General features: G+C 43.2%; 1 protein-coding gene across 1 annotated transcript in view; it reads left to right on the forward strand.

The window, feature by feature from the left end:
* The window catches only part of LOC143788805 (uncharacterized), a 187,703-nt gene that overhangs the window by 133,424 nt on the left and 37,164 nt on the right, over positions 1-17,115 (forward strand). Inside the window, exon 18 of the mRNA XM_077278707.1 lies at positions 14,741-14,785. Within this exon, the coding sequence (XP_077134822.1) occupies positions 14,741-14,785 (45 nt within the window). The remainder of the gene's footprint in view (positions 1-14,740; positions 14,786-17,115) is intronic.

Here is a 17,115-nt window from a genome sequence, read left to right on the forward strand (position 1 = left end):
TTATTTATATGTATTATGTATAAATAATGTATTCTATAAATATATGAAATATATTTATAAATGAAAATATATGAAATAAATATACATTAGTAGAACATATTGCAATATTCAGTATTAACCTGCCTGATACTATATAATAGGTTGAATATATTAATGTTCGTTGCTGGATCAGCCTAATCTACAGTATTGATGGGCAAAGCAAGTCTCTTGAGGCTTGATGAAAATTATTTCATAATTGGGCTCAGTTTCTCCCATACATGTCATGACAAAATTCAAGGATCAATGAAAATAGCAATACATGGAGCCGCATGCTCCGCTCCGGAATGTAGGCGGCAGGGCCGGGGATTACCATGCGAGACTCGGCTGTATCTCGCGCATGTGTGATCCCGGCCTTACCGTGACTGAGGGCAGTCTCACACGTCCAGATAATTCCAGTACCAGAAAAAATCGGTACCGGAGTTATCTGTGTCCGTGTGCTCACGTAGGACATACGTGCGGCACACGTGTGCCGCCCGTGTGCCGAGTGAGTACCACAAGGAGCATGCAGGAGACAGCGCTAAAGTTTAGCGCTGTCCCCTGCATCGTGCTGAAGCCGCGATTCATATCTTCTGTGCAGCAGCGTTTGCTGCATAGAAGATATAAATAATAGTGTTTAAAAGAAAGATCTATGTGTCTGCCGCCCTCCCACCCCCTGTGCGCCCCCCCCCCGCTGTTCTGAAAATACTCACCCGCTTCCCTCGTTGGCTGTCGCTGCTTCCTGTCCTGACCGCCCCTTCTACTGTATGCGGTCCTGTGGGGCCGACGATTACAGTCATGAATATGCGGCTCCACCTCCCATAGGGGTGGGGCCGCATATTCATTACTGTAAATGAGCGGCCCCACGTGACCACATACAGTAGAACGCACGGCCAGGACAGGAAGCAGCGACAGCCAACGAGGGAAGCGGGTGAGTATTTTCAGAACAGCGGGGGGGCGCACAGGGGGTGGGAGGGCGGCGGACACATAGATCTTTCTTTTAAACACTATTATTCATATCTTCTATGCAGCAAACGCTGCTGCACAGAAGATAAGAATCGCGGCTTCAGCACCATATGGGGGGGACAGCGCTTACTGTAGCGCTGTCTCCTGCACGCCACACGGAGAACGTCCGTGTGAGGTACGTGTTTTACATGGACCCATTGACTTTAATGGGTCTGTGTAATACGTGCGCTCCCACGAACACTGACATGTCTCCGTGTTTGGCACACGGAGACACGGTCCGCAAAAAATCAATGACATCTGCACAGATGCATTGATTTTAATGTGTCTACGTGTGTCAGTGGCTCCGGTACGTGAGGAAACTGTCACTGCACGTACCGGAGCCACTGACGTGTGAAACCGGCCTTAGGAGTTTAATTCGTTCTGTGACTGAGCTCTTAACTCAATTTGCTTTCATATCAAATTAAATGTCCCCAATAAAATGAATTGAAATGCTATTAATCCATTCCAGTCCCCAAAAAAACCACACCAATATTTTTTGTTAGGTGTTTTAAATAAGAAAAATGAACTTTATTAATAAATTCAGTAATGTACTGTACGGAAAACTATTAAACGTGTAATAAACTATTGCACTGCACTTTTACATTTTTATTTATTTATTTTCAATAAAGTTACTTAATCATCTTCACATATACAGTTAGGTCCATATATATTTGGACAGAGACAACATTTTTCCAATTTTGGTTATAGACATTACCACAATGAATTTTAAACAAAACAATTCAGATGCAGTTGAAGTTCAGACTTTCAGCTTTCATTTGAGGGTATCCACATTAAAATTGGATGAAGGGTTTAGGAGTTTCAACTCCTTAACATGTGCCACCCTGTTTTTAAAGGGACCAAAAGTAATTGGACAGATTCAATAATTTTAAATAAAATGTTCATTTCTAGTACTTGGTTGAAAACCCTTTGTTGGCAATGACGGCCTGAAGTCTTGAACTCATGGACATCACCAGACGCTGTGTCTCCTCCTTTTTGATGCTCTGCCAGGCCTTCACTGCGGTAGTTTTCAGTTGCTGTTTGTTTGTGGGCCTTTCTGTCTGAAGTTTAGTCTTTAACAAGTGAAATGCATGCTCAGTTGGGTTGAGATCAGGTGACTAACTTGGCCATTCAAGAATATTCCACTTCTTTGATTTAATAAACTCCTGGGTTGCTTTGGCTTTATGTTTTGGGTCATTGTCCATCTGTAGTATGAAACGATGACCAATCAGTTTGGCTGCATTTGGCTGGATCTGAGCACACAGTATGTCTCGGAATACCTCAGAATTTATTCGGCTGCTTCTGTCCTGTGTCACATCATCAATAAACACTAGTGACCCAGTGCCACTGGCAGCCATGCATGCCCAAGCCATCACACTGCCTCCGCCGTGTTTTACAGATGATGTGGTATGCTTTGGATCATGAGCTGGACCGCGCCTTTGCCATGCTTTTCTCTTTCCATCATTCTGGTAGAGGTTGATCTTGGTTTCATCTGTCCAAAGAATGTTCTTCCAGAACTGTGCTGGCTTTTTTAGATGTTTTTTAGCAAAGTCCAGTCTAGCCTTTTTATTCTTGATGCTTATGAGTGGCTTGCACCGTGCAGTGAACCCTCTGTATTTACTTTCATGCAGTCTTCTCTTTATGGTAGATGTGGGTATTGATACGCCTACCTCCTGGAGGGTATTGGTCACTTGGTTGGCTGTTGTGAATGGATTTCTCTTCACCATGGAGATTATTCTGCGATCATCCACCACTGTTGTCTTCCGTGGGCGCCCAGGTCTTTTTGCATTGATGAGTTCACCAGTGCTTTCTTTCTTTCTCAGGATGTACCAAACTCTAGATTTTGCCACTCCTAATATTGTAGCAATTTCTCGGATGGGTTTTTTCTGTTTTCGCAGCTTAAGGATGGCTTGATTCACCTGCAAGGAGAGCTCCTTTGACCGCATGTTTACTTCACAGCAAAACCTTCCAAATGCAAGCACCACCCCTCAAATCAACTCCAGGCCCTTTATCTGCTTAATTGAGAATGACATAACGAAGGGATTGCCCACACCTGTCCATGAAATAGCCTTGGAGTCAATTGTCCAATTACTTTTGGTCCCTTTAAAAACAGGGTGGCATATGTTAAGGAGCTGAAACTCCTAAACCCTTCATCCAATTTTAATGTGGATACCCTCAAATGAAAGCTGAAAGTCTGAACTTCAACTGCATCTGAATTGTTTTGTTTAAAATTCATTGTGGTAATGTCTGTAACCAAAAATATATATGGACCTAACTGTAAATATAGCAAATACTGAATTGTAAAGCCAACACTCCAAAGAGTCAGAGAGGGCACATAATACTGCAGTATACTGCACCTGGCTGCACATGTGAAATAACATACAGTACTGCCACAGAAAAAAAAGCAGAAGCATAAAGCAAAAAGAAAAATCATCATCCTATGTACAGCCCCATGTAAATTGCATGCAGTGCAAAAAATAGAGCACACCCCAGGTCAGAAGTGCAACAGCAAAGACAGCGCTGCTTGCATGGCAGGATAGTCACGTGGCTGGTAACTTAGATATCGGCTCACATCATAAAGCAATAAATCAACTAAGCGATATCTTGGAAAATTCGTGAGCAGATGCACTCCTTAGGGCTCGTACCCACTTGCAAGAAAAATGGACGAGTGCAATCCGATAAAAAATCAGATTGCACTCGGACCAATGTTATTCAATAGGTGACTTCTCATTTGCGATTTTTTTCTCAGCCGAAATCGGACTGAGAAAAAAATCGCAGGACGAGACTCGCCAATGCAAGTCAAAGGGTGCGAGAAAAAAATGCACGGAATATGGACCATCCGCATTCCGTTCGTTTTTTACGGATACCTTACCATTCTGTGGCATAGAACACTGTAAATGGTCCTGTAAATGATTGTATAAAAATAGTTGCAGAGTAAAAAAAACGCATTGCGTACGGATGTCATACGGATGTAAAACGGATGGTGCAAGTAAAAATCGCATTGAACTCGCATGACAATCGCATAGTTTGCATCCAATTTTTTTTGTCCAGATTACGGACCGTTTTTTTCTCGCAAGTGGGTATGAGCCCTTAGTCAAAGTATCACTTTATTATGTATTTCTTCTCAAATTTAATTTCTAACTACAAAATGGTAATGAATAACATTTTTGTTTTATTTTGTTTTTTATGGAAGAGCTCAATCCCAAACCTGCTTGACAAGCTATATGATCTAAATAAACGTAATAGTATACCACCCAGTGTATACAGGTACGCGCAGAGAATAGCACAATCTTACAGAAGGCTTGACCTTTAATTAATATAAGAGTCTTCCTACCTCCGTAGGTGGATGAAAAGTCCGTAGTATTTCTTTTTCCGTTCTGAAGTCCAACATGGAACGTGGTAGGAACACGTTCCTACCACGTTCCATGTTGGACTTCAGAACGGAAAAAGAAATACTACGGACTTTTCATCCACCTACGGAGGTAGGAAGACTCTTATATTAATTAAAGGTCAAGCCTTCTGTAAGATTGTGCTATTCTCTGCGCGTACCTGTATACACTGGGTGGTATACTATTACGTTTATTTGTATCATTTTACAAACCGTTAGTGGAGGTTTGTTGGGTAGTGCTGCAGGAAATTCTTATTAGCACCTAGACTTTGCGCCACCTTTTTGACTTTCTATCAAGCTATATGATCTGTTTTGTAAGGTAAGGGCTCATTTCCACTTGCGAGCAACTCGGATGAGTCTCGCATATTAATACCCGGCGCTGCTGCCGGCACTCAGAGCGGAGCGTGCGGCCGCATAGGAATACATGCAGCCACACGCTCCGCTCCAGAGTGCGGGGTGCAGTGCCGGGTATTGCCGTGCAAGACTCATCCGAGTTGCTCGCAAGTGGAAATAAGCCCTAAGAATGTGAATGTGAATAATAAGCATAAAGGAGGACTTCAGCCTTCTTTCTGTGCTCATTCAATGCTTTTCTGCCATCGGTATTGTCACGGCTTGATTTTGCTTTCAGCCCATCTTAGTTCCATCTTTGCATTCCCCTCCCCCTTCTTTATATGTCAGGTGATGTAAAGTCCGACAAGTAGTCCGGCACATATACTAATGTCTCCTCCTGGAAGACTCCTTTTCTCGCTACCTAGTTTTATCCCCTGGCGGAAGTTTGTTTTCTAAAAACAAGCTGTCCCTTACTCGCCCTCCTTGGATCCAGCGCTGAGTCTCTGCTACTGCTCCCAGTCTCTGTGATTGTCTGCAGCACTGACACAACATCAGCAGCGCTGCAGCCAATAAGCGAGCTCAGCGGCTCTGCCCGCATTGATGCCACAAGCTGCTCAAAGTTGCTGAGCTTTTTGGCTGGCTGCGGCGCTGTGGACACGATGTCAGCATGGCAGCCGATACCAGACGCCAGAAGCAGCAGCAGGGACTCAGCACTGGACCTTACAAGGATGTGTAAAGCACAGTTTGTTTGTTTTTTAACCCGGTGAGAGCAGTTTTTTGAAACTAGAAAACCCCTTAATCATACATTATGCTATTATACTATTTAGTTACAAAAAATTACCGTTGCCCTTCCTTAATGCCGTCCTCACAAACACTATTTTTTAGTAATTTATAAACACAAAATAAGTTTTTACAGCATTTGATAGTGTTTATAATAATAAACCATGGGAAAAGAAAACACTTCTAAAAAGGCATACCCAGAGCATGCCTCTTTGAAAAAAACCTCCACAAAATTCGACCCCTTTCCCAAATGGATATAACGCACGTACGTGAACAAAACAGACCCATTGTCATCAGTGTTTTCCATCAGTGAGTCATCCGTGTGTCTGCTCCTTCCATCAGTCATCAGCAGATAAAGAATTACATGACAAAGCTTCTCCTATACTTCTCAATGTTACACACGGACAGCACGCGGACTGCAGACTGATGGCTTCCATGTGCTGTACATGTTTTTCATAGATCCACAGACTAGGCTATGTGCACACGTAGGAAATGTGGTGCAGAATTTTCTGCACTAAATCTGCATCTGCAGATTTGATGCAGTTTCTGTGCAGTACAATGTAAATCAATCTGAAAAAAAAAAGCTGTGCACATGGTGCAGAAAAATCTGCACCATGTGCACAGCTTTTTTTTTTCACATTGATTTACATTGTACTGTAAATCACAGTGCAGTTCTGCAGCGTTTCTGCTCTAAATCTGCATCGTGTAGGCTATGTGCACACGTACCGGTTTTTACCGCGGAATCGCAGCGTTTCTGCAGCTGCGGGTCCACAGCAGTTTCCAACCCTATGGAATCCGCAATCCGCTGTGCACATGCTGTGGGAAAAACCGTGCAGAAATGCAGCGGTTTACATTCCGCAGCATGTCACTTGTTTGTGCAGAATCGCGGCGATTCTGCACACATAGGAATGCAATGATCCACTAACTTCCCGCATGGGGCTATGCCCACGATGCGGGAAGTAAGCGGATCATGTGCAGATGGTACCCGCGTGGAGGAGAGGAGACTTTCCTCCAGGCCCTGGGAACCATATTTGTGTAAAAAAAAAGAATTAAAATAAAAAATAATGATATACTCACCTCTCAGCGCTGCACGCAGCCATCCGGTCGCAGGGTTGCTGTGCGAGCAGGACCTGCGATGACGTAGCGGTCACATGACCGTGACGTCACGAAGGTCCTTCTCGCACAGCATCTTTGGAACCGGACCGCCGCGTGCAGCGCCGAGGAGATCGGGACGTCAGAGGGTGAGTATAACCAATTTTTTTATTATTTTTAACATTACTATTAATGCTGCATATTGCTGCATATGCAGCATCAATAGTAGGAGTAAACCCACAGCGGAAACCGCGATAAATATGCAGGGATAACCGCAGCAGTTTTGCCCTGCAGATTTATCAAATCCGCTGCGGGAGAACCTGCAGAGGACCCTCCCTATGTGTGCAGATAGCCATAAAGTAGCCGTTATCATCCGTGTTGCAGGAAAAAAAAACAGACAAGTCTCAGGTTATAATGGGTATGTTTATGAGTGCACACATACTGGAAAAAAGGACATGTGATGGCGGTCTTAAAAATACTTTAAAATGACAAAAATATAAGCCGCGTTCCATGGAGATTTTCCTATAATTTGCCATAGATTTAACCCCTTTCTGACCTCAGACGGGATAGTACGTCCGAGGTCAGATCCCCTGCTTTGATACAGGGCTCCGCGGTGAGCCCGCATCAAAGCCGGGACATGTCAGCTGTTTTGAACAGCTGACGTGCCCACAATAGCGGCGTGCTAAATCGCGATTCACCCGCCGCTATTAACTAGTTAAATGCCGCTGTCAAACGCAGACAGCGGCATTTAACCGGCGCTTCCGGCCGGGCAGCCGGAAATGAGTGCATCGCCGACCCCCGTCACATGATCGGAGGTCGGCGATGCTTCTGAATAGTAACTATAGAGGTCCTTGAGACCTCTATGGTTACTGATCCCCGGCAGCTGTGAGCGCCACCCTGTGGTTGGCGCTCACAGCACACCTGCATTTCTGCTACATAGCAGCGAACATCAGATCGCTACTTTGTAGCAGAGCTGATCGTGTTGTGCCAGCTTCTAGCCTCCCATGGAGGCTATTGAAGCATGGCAAAAGTTTAAAAAAAAGTTAAAAAAAAATGTGTAAAAAAAATATAAAAGTTTAAATCACCCCCCTTTCGCCCCATTCAAAATAAATCAATAAAAAAAATAATCAAACCTACACATATTTGGTATCACAGCATTCAGAATCACCCGATCTATCAATAAAAAAAGAGCATTAACCTGATCGCTAAACGACGTAGCGAGAAAAAAATTCGAAATGCCAGAATTACGTTTTTTTAGTCGCCGCGACATTGCATTAAAATGCAATAACGGGCGATCAAAAGAACGTATCTGCACCAAAATTGTATGATTAAAAACACCAGCTTGGCGCACAAAAAATAAGCCCTCAATTGATCCCAGATCATGAAAAATGGAGACGCTACGAGTATTAGAAAATGGCGCAATTTTTTTTTTTTTAGCAAAGTTTGGAAATTTTTTTCACCACTTAGATAAAAAATAACCTAGTCATGTTAGGTGTCTATGAACTCGTACTGACCTGGAGCATCATAATAGTAGGTCAGTTTTAGCATTTAGTGAACCTAGCAAAAAAGCCAATCAAAAAACAAGTGTGGGACTGCACTTTTTTTGCAATTTCACCGCACTTGGAATTTTTTTCCCGTTTTCTAGTACACGACATGGTAAAACCAATGATGTCGTTCAAAAGTACAACTCGTCCCGCAAAAAATAAGCCCTCACATGGCCAATTGATTGAAAAGTAAAAAAGTTATGGCTCTGGGAAGGAGGGGAGCGAAAAACAAACACGGAAAAATGGAAAATCCCAAGGTCATTAAGGGGTTAAGAGTAACATCTGAATTCAGAGATTTTAAATAAAGAAAATGTTGATAATTGATTTGTGTGAATCAAACAACATTAAGATTTTCACGATTGTGTTGAAAATTCTAGGGGAGATTCCACAACAAATCAATTGAAGCAAGCTACTGAAAAGGGCAGAGGTGCACAACTCCAGTCCTGAAGGGCCACCAACAGGTTATGTTTTCAGCATTTCCTTAGCACAAGGTGTTGGAATCATCACCTGTGCAGGCGATTAAATGATCACCTGTGCAATACTAAGGAAATCCTGAAAACATGACCTGTTGGTGGCCCTTGAGGGCTGGAGTTGTGTCCCCTGGAATAGGGAATCACATGTCAGTATTTGTTCAGTCTTTTCCATCTGTATTTGTAATCCCAAATCAGGAATATTCTCTACAAACAGAAAAATTCTCACCTCTTCTGAGTTTTTAACCCCTTAGTGACAGAGCCAATTTGATACTTTATGACCAAGCTAATTTTTACAATTCTGACCACTGTCACATTATGAGGTTATAACTCTGGAACGCTTTAACGGATCCCTCTGATTGTGATACTGTTTTTTTCGTGACATATTGTACTTCATGTTAGTGGTAAAATTTCTTCCATATAACTTGCGTTTATTTATGAAAAAAATGAAAATATAGCGAAAAATTAGAATATTTTACAATTTTCAAACTTTGAATTTTTGTGCCCTTAAATCACAGAGGTATGTCATACAAAATACTTAATTTCTCATTTTTCCAGCAAAATTTGCAAAACCATTTTTTTAGAGACCACTTCACATTTGAAGTGGGTCAATCTAAAAGAAAATACCCAAAAGTGACACCATTCTAAAAACTGCACCCCTCAAGGTGCACAAAGCCATATTCAAGATGTTTATTAACCCTTCAGGTGCTTTACAAGAACTAAAGCAACGTGGAAGGAAAAAATTAACATTTTACTTTTTTCACAAAAAAATTACTTTAGAACCAATTTTTTATTTTTACAAGGGTATCAGGAGAAAATGAACCACAAAATGTGTTGTGCAATTTCTCGTCAGTACACCGATACCCCATATGTGGGTAAAAGTCACTGTTTGGGTTCATGGCAGGTGTTATGATCCGGTGACCTTGGAGCCGCATGAGACTTTCTCTGGAGTAGGTGGTACCTGTACTGACCGCAAACCCTAAACTGACACCGCAACTAGAAGTAGCCGTGGGATGTACCTAACACATCCTAGACACCTCAACACAGCCGGAGGACTAAATACCCCTATAGATGGAAAATGAATTTTATCTTGCCTCAGAGCAGAACCCCAAAGGAAAGGCAGCCCCCCACAAATATTGACTGTGAGTATAAGAGGAAAGACACACGCAGGCAGAAAAACAGAATTTAGCAAAAGAGGCACTTCTAGCTAAATAGAAAAGGATAGCACAGAATTCTAAGCGGTCAGTATTAAAACCCTAAGGGTTCGTGTCCACGGTCAGGATGGCCGGCGGTATCACCGGAGCGGCGAAGCCGCTCGGCGCTAAGCCCCGCCCCCTTTCTGGGACGCAAGGATGCCGGATGTGTACTGTACACATTCGGGATCATCGCACCCCTCGCCATAGGGCCCTGTGATATTACTTGCGGCAGCGCAGCGGTCGCCGCAGGTAGCACGGACATGCTGCGATCTGAAAAGACGCGCAGCATGTCCGGAGTCGCAGGGCCGCCGCGTGCAGGTTTCCACGCATAGTGGACATGGGATTTCAAAAAATCCCCTCCACTATGCTGGAACATCTGGACGCTGCGTGTTTGACGCTGCAGCTCTGCGCAGCGTCAAACACGCAGCGTTTAGTTACCGTGGACACTCACCCTAAAAATATCCACAGCAGATAATACAAATATTCTACATCTAACTAAAGACATAGAATGTATATCTGCATCTCCTGAGAATCCAGCATGACTGAAAAATCCAAACAAAGTCTAAGCTGGACAAAAACACAATAAATTGCACTGAATTGCAAAGCACACCGCATGTGTGCAGCAGAGGAAAAAACCAGACACTTATCTTAGCTGAATTGACAGCAGGGCATGAGGAACCAGACAGAGATGCATTCCCTCCAAGAACAATGGACAACTGGCAGGGACTAATGGATCCTGCACACCTAAATACTTAGTAGAGCTGCAATCAGCAGAATCACCTGCCCTGGATTACAACCCAGAGACAACTGCACTACCACCAACAACCACCGGAGGGAACCCAAGAGCAGAATTCACAACAGGCAGGGCTCCGAAGTGAGGGAGCACCGTTTGACTTTTTGAACGCAAAATTGGCTGGAATCAATGGTGGCACCATGTCGCGTTTGGAGACCCCCTGATGTACCTAAACAGTGGAAACCTCTCAATTATAACTCCAACCCTATCCCCAACACACCCCTAACCCTAATCCCAACCATAACCCTAACCACAAACCTAACCCCAACACACCCCTAACCCTAATCCCAACCCTAACCCTAACATTAGCCCAACTCACTTTAACCCTAAACACAACCCTAACCCCACAACACACTTAACCCTAATCTCAACCCTAACCACAACCCTAACCCCAACACACCCCTAACCCTAATCCCAACACTAACCATAAACCTAATCCCAACATACCCCTAACCTAATCCCAACCCTTTCTCTAATCCCAACCCTAACCCTAATAATAGCCCTAACCCTAACTTTAGCCCAACTCTAACCCTAATGGAAAAATGGAAATAAATTTATTTTTTTTATTTCTTTATTTTTCCATATCTAAGGGGGTGATAAAAGGGGGTTTTATTCACTAATTTTTATTTTGATCACCGTGATAGACCCTATAGGATAAATCTTCTATTGTTGCCGGGTGCCAGCCGGCAGATCTCGGTGGGCACACTGCGCATGCCCCCGCCATTTTGTTCCCAGAAGAAAACGCCGGTGGCCGTGGGTGGATGCAGGAGGATTCAGGGACACTGGGAGGTACTGGAGGGGATCGGGGGACTCTATTTCTCTTTCCTCTGATGTGAGAAAGAGAAATTTAATGACAAATCAGACTATTTTAAAAAGCCAACCCGAACCATGTTCTCTGGGGTCGCAGATACCCCCGGTAGCCGAGACCCCGGAGAAAATCAGACTCTGGGGGGCGCTATACACTTTTTCCACAGTGTTTAAGTACCCTTAACTACCGCTCTTAAAAGGCATATTGGCGGTCGTTAAGGGGTTAAACTATTCCTTGTTTTGATTTACAAATACTAATGTACTGACCAGAAATACAGATGTGTGAATTAGGTCTAAGTGAACCTGACAGTAGGTCCTTGAACGACAGGCAGCATGGACCAGAAACTGTGACACTCTGCCTTTTGGATCAGTCACCCGTGTGTCATGGCTTTTAACCCCTTCACCCCCAAGGGTGGTTTGCATGTTAATGACCAGGCCAATTTTTACAATTCTGACCACTGTCCCTTTATGAGGTTATAACTCTGGAATGCTTCAACGGATCCTGGTGATTCTGACATTGTTTTCTCGTGACATATTGTACTTCATGATAGTGGAATTTCTTTGATATTACCTGCGTTTATTTGTGAAAAAAATGGAAATTTGGCGAAAATTGTGAAAATTTCGCAATTTTCCAACTTTGAATTTTTATGCAATTAAATCACAGTGATATGTCACACAAAATACTTAATAAGTAACATTTCCCACATGTCTACTTTACATCAGCACCATTTTGGAACCAATTTTTTTTTTTGTTAGGGAGTTATAAGGGTTAAAAGTTGACCAGCAATTTCTCATTTTTACAACACCATTTTTTTTAGGGACCACATCTCATTTGAAGTCATTTTGAGGGGTCTATATGATGGAAAATACCCAAGTGTGACACCATTCTAAAAACTGCACCCCTCAAAAAGTTTATTAACCCTTCAGGTGTTTCGCATGGGAGAGCTTGGAAGCGAAGGAGCACTGTTTTACTTTTTCAACGCAGAATTGGCTGGAATTGAAATCGGACGCCATGTCGCGTTTGGAGAGCCCCTGATGTGCCTAAACAGTGGAAAACCCCCAATTCTAACTGAAACCCTAATCCAAACACACCCCTAACCCTAATCTCAACGGTAACCCTAACCACACCTCTAACCCAGACACACCCCTAACCCTAATCCCAACCCTATTCCCAACCGTAAATGTAATCCAAACCCTAACCCTATCTTTAGCCCCAACCCTAACCCTAACTTTAGCCCCAACCCTAAATGTAGCCTTAACCCTAGTCCCAACCCTAGCCCCAACCCTAACCCTAACCATAGCCCTAACCCTAACCCTAGCCCTAACCCTAGCCCTAACCCTAATGGGAATATGGAAGTAAATACATTTTTTAAATTTTTTAAATTTTTCCCTAACTAAGCTGGTGATGAAGGGGGGTTTGATTTACTTTTATAGCGGGTGTCTTAGCGGATTTTTATGATTGGCAGCCGTCACACACTGAAAGACGCTTTTTATTGCAAAAAATATTTTTTGCGTTACCACATTTTGAGAGCTATAATTTTTCCATATTTGAGTCCACAGAGTCATGTGAGGTCTTGTTTTTTGCGGGACGAGTTGACGTTTTTATTGTTAACATGTTCGGGCACGGAAGATTTTTTGATCGCTTTTTATTCCGATTTTTGTGAGGCAGAATGACCAAAAACCAGCTATTCATTAATTTCTTTTGGGGGAGGCGTTTATACCGTTCCGCGTTTGGTAAAATTGATAAGGCAGTTTTATTCTTCGGGTCAGTACGATTACAGCGATACCTAATTTATATCTTTTTTTATGTTTTTGGCGCTTTTATACGATAAAAGCTATTTTATAGAAAAAATAATTATTTTGGCATCGCTTTATTCTGAGGACTATAACTTTTTTTTTTTTTCACTGATGATGGTGTATTGCAGCTCGTTTTTTTCGGGACAAGATGACGTTTTCAGCGGTACCATGGATATTTATATCCATCTTTTTAATCGCGTGTTATTCCACTTTTTGTTTGGCGGTATGAGAATAAAGCGTTGTTTTTTGCCTCGTTTTTTTTTTTTACGGTGTTCACTGAAGGGGTTAACTAGTGATACAGTTTTATAGGTGGGGTCTTTACGGACGTAGCGATACTAAATATGTGTACTTTTATTGTTTGATTTTTTTATTTAGATAAAGAAATGTATTTATGGGAATAATTTTTTTTAATTTATTTATTTATTTAGGAATTTTTTCTTTATTTTTTTTTTTTACACATGTGGACATTTTTTTTAACTTTTTTACTTTGTCCCAGGGGGGGACATCACAGATCGGTGATCTGACAGTTTGCATAGCACTCTGTCAGATCACCGATCTGACTTAGAGCAAAGCAGGCTTACCAGCGTCTGCTCTGAGCAGGCACTCGTTAAGCCACCTCCCTCCCTGCAGGACCTGGAGGCCGCGGCCATCTTGGATCTGGGACATGCAGCATGGAAGGAGGTAGGAGACCCTCGGAGCAACGCGATCACATCGCGTTGCTGCGGGGGTCTCAGGGAAGCACGCAGGGAGCCCCCTCCCTGCGCGATGCTTCCCTGTACCGCCGGCACACCGCGATCATGTTTGATCGCGGTGTGCCGGGGGTTAATGTGCCGGGGGCGGTCCGTGACCGCTCCTGGCACATAGTGCCGGATGTCAGCTGCGATAGGCAGCTGACACCCGGCCGCGATCGGCCGCGCTCCCCCCGTGAGCGAGGCCGATCGTGCTGGATGTACTATTCCGTCCTTGGGAAGTAGGGCCCACCCCACATGGACGGAATAGTACATCTAATGGCAGAAAGGGGTTAAATGTATGTCTTTCTCTGACATACCATAGCGTTACAGAATAGAACATACCTGGCTGAAATGATGGAGTCAGTGTCTGATACATGATGTCTGTGGTTCGGGCAGCACGTGTCAGCTGTCAGGTTCTCCGTAAGATGTGTTCAACCCCTTTTTCCTCATAGTTTGTAAGCTTGCGAGCAGGGCCCTCATTCCTCTTGGTATATGTTTTCATCTGTGTTTATTGTTATGCTGTAATGTCTACTGTATGTACAAATCCTCTCTATAATGTAAAGCTCTGCGGAATATGTTGGCGCTATATAAAATTATTATTATTAACTCTACATTAGGGGCTTTGTTAGGAGCCGCTGTTTAAGATTCTGGTGAAAATATTGGACAAATAGCACTGTATGCTGCCCTTGATTGATGGATGGACACAGTGGCAGAAACCCAACAGAGATCATTATGGTGAATAAGGCTGAGAGCTCACTGTAATTTACCTTGTTACTTATTGATCTTCATTTCTAGAAAGGTATCGACGCTTTATCTGCATTTGACATCTTTGAACTCTTGGTAAGTTTGTGATTTTTTAAATTAATTTATATTTAAAGAGAATCTGTCAGCAGAGTTTTCTACCTCATCTCAGAGCAACATGATGTAGAGAAAGAGATCCTGAATCCAATGATGGAGTTTACTGGGTGCAGCCGTTCTGACACTATTAGATTTAGCAAGGCAGCAGAGCTGGGAAAGCTAACCCTGCCAACACCAGGCTCTCTGTGTACATATCTATAGACAGTAAGCTGCTAATCACAGGAGGAGTCAGACTCAGACTAGCATGTACTTTCTGTAGCCTGGATAATGATAATCACCTGGTAATTGAACTTTCAGTGTAAGTAAACAACACCACACAGCTTTTCATGTGACACATTGTAATAAGTAATTTCTTTAAGACACCAAAAAGTGAACATGGTTTGGTACTCGAGATGATAATTTATGGGCAAATATAGGATAACACAAATAAATATCTTTAGTATTTGCCCACTTATATCAATTGTCTGGCTGATCATTACCATTATTTTAAGGTACCTTCCAAAATAAAACCTCAATATTGACCTATACAGAAAGTGTGACTGTGGGTGACCTGATAAAAAAAGATTATATACTGTAAAGCTGCAGTTGCATCGTACGCAGTGAAGAAGCAGTGACCCACAAATTCAAACACAAAAGTCTCTTTTAATGTGTTTCTTCACAGCATTAAAGTCCAATTCACATAAATGCATATAACTTCAGTGGATATTATCAGTGACCAGTTTACACCAGTTCAAAGCAATACATATCACATGGCTTTAGATTTGCTGTCCCTGAACAGGCCAGACTTCCCTTGTCCAGTTTCTCTGGGCGACCACACGCCATCTCACAGTCTCTGTACGTCTCCATACACACAGCCTCATATGTTGCAGACACTACACACGCCAGCCCTCCTCTGACTAGTTTGTGTGGGTGTCCTGCATCGCTGTATCACAGTCTCTTTACAGACTTTTTACTCACACAGTCGTACACAGTTCAGGATATCCTCCGGATAGCAGCCGGGCACCATATCTACCTGTTTGCAATCTTTGCACATGCTAGTCCTCGTTTGGGCACAGGACATCCACCTCCGGGCACAGAACTGTCCACATCCGACTCCTTCAGGCACAGGACATCCACCTCCGGGCCCAGGACTGTCCACATCCGAGACCAGTACCATGGACGACTTGCATCTCTGTGTATGCTGTGGGTGCAAAGCTATTCAGCTGCCCTGGGTGCTGGCTCTGCTGGCCTCTGCCTCCTTGCACTCTGCAGACCAGCACACACCAGACTGACACTGACGTGCACCTCGCACACCTGACATGTCCTGACACCTGACACACCCATACCCCTTACTGCAGGGTTTTTAAACACACACAAACCTGTGGCCTTCAGTCACATGGAAAACCCGGACCGGAAATCCGTGACTCTCATGCACACCTATGGACTTCATCCATCTGCATGCACATTCTGGGGAGAACAAACAGCGCCCCCTAGCTGTATCAGAGGCCACAGCCTCACAATACACACAAATATATATGGAATAAATAAATCAGGCGTAAGGATCAGTGAATCTCTCTAAATTAGACAGGTTTGCTCAAATTTAGCCAGAAATGGAATTTGCAGCAAATCAAAACTTCACCTGAGCCTCCATTTGCCTTAAAAATAAAAACCGTGTATAACACTCTGAGGTCTCCTAGGATTGTGTCCAATTCTTTTCAAATTCTAGGGTGCAAACACAGCCTTAATTATGGCAAAGTGACCTCAATATATATTGCTATAAGTAAACAGATGGAGACCAAAAGTCTGTCTAATAACACAGTGTTGGGCTGTTAAAAAATAAAATGACATCACATGGTCTGGTCACATGCTTCCCCATCAGCAGCCATTTTCTAGACAGAAGTGCTGGTGCAGGGTCGGGTTCCCAGTAGCAGCGCAGCATAGAACAGAATGGACAGGCAGGAGCAGTGTGGCTGTCCAGGAGCAGTTGCTTAAAGTGAACCTGTCAGCAGGATTGTGCTCAGTAAACTACAGACAGTGTCAGGTCAGCGCCGTTACACTGATTACAATGATACCTGGGTGATGAAATCCGTCCTGTGGTTGTTGTTTCATCTTTATTTGCAGTTTTCAGTGGACGGGGCTTTGTATGCCTCAGTATGGACTTATGACAGGTCTCTGATCCTTCAGTCACTTGCCCACTATTTTACATACTGAATATACTATTGTTTGCGAAAAAAAATAACATTCATCATGTAGGTGTCTGCTCTGTAGCATGATACAATGTAAGTAGGTATATATTCATTTTATTTAGTCATTTTGTTTTGTTGGAAAAAAGT

Source organism: Ranitomeya variabilis, chromosome 8 (genome assembly GCF_051348905.1).
Source record: "Ranitomeya variabilis isolate aRanVar5 chromosome 8, aRanVar5.hap1, whole genome shotgun sequence".
NCBI lineage: Eukaryota > Metazoa > Chordata > Amphibia > Anura > Dendrobatidae > Ranitomeya > Ranitomeya variabilis.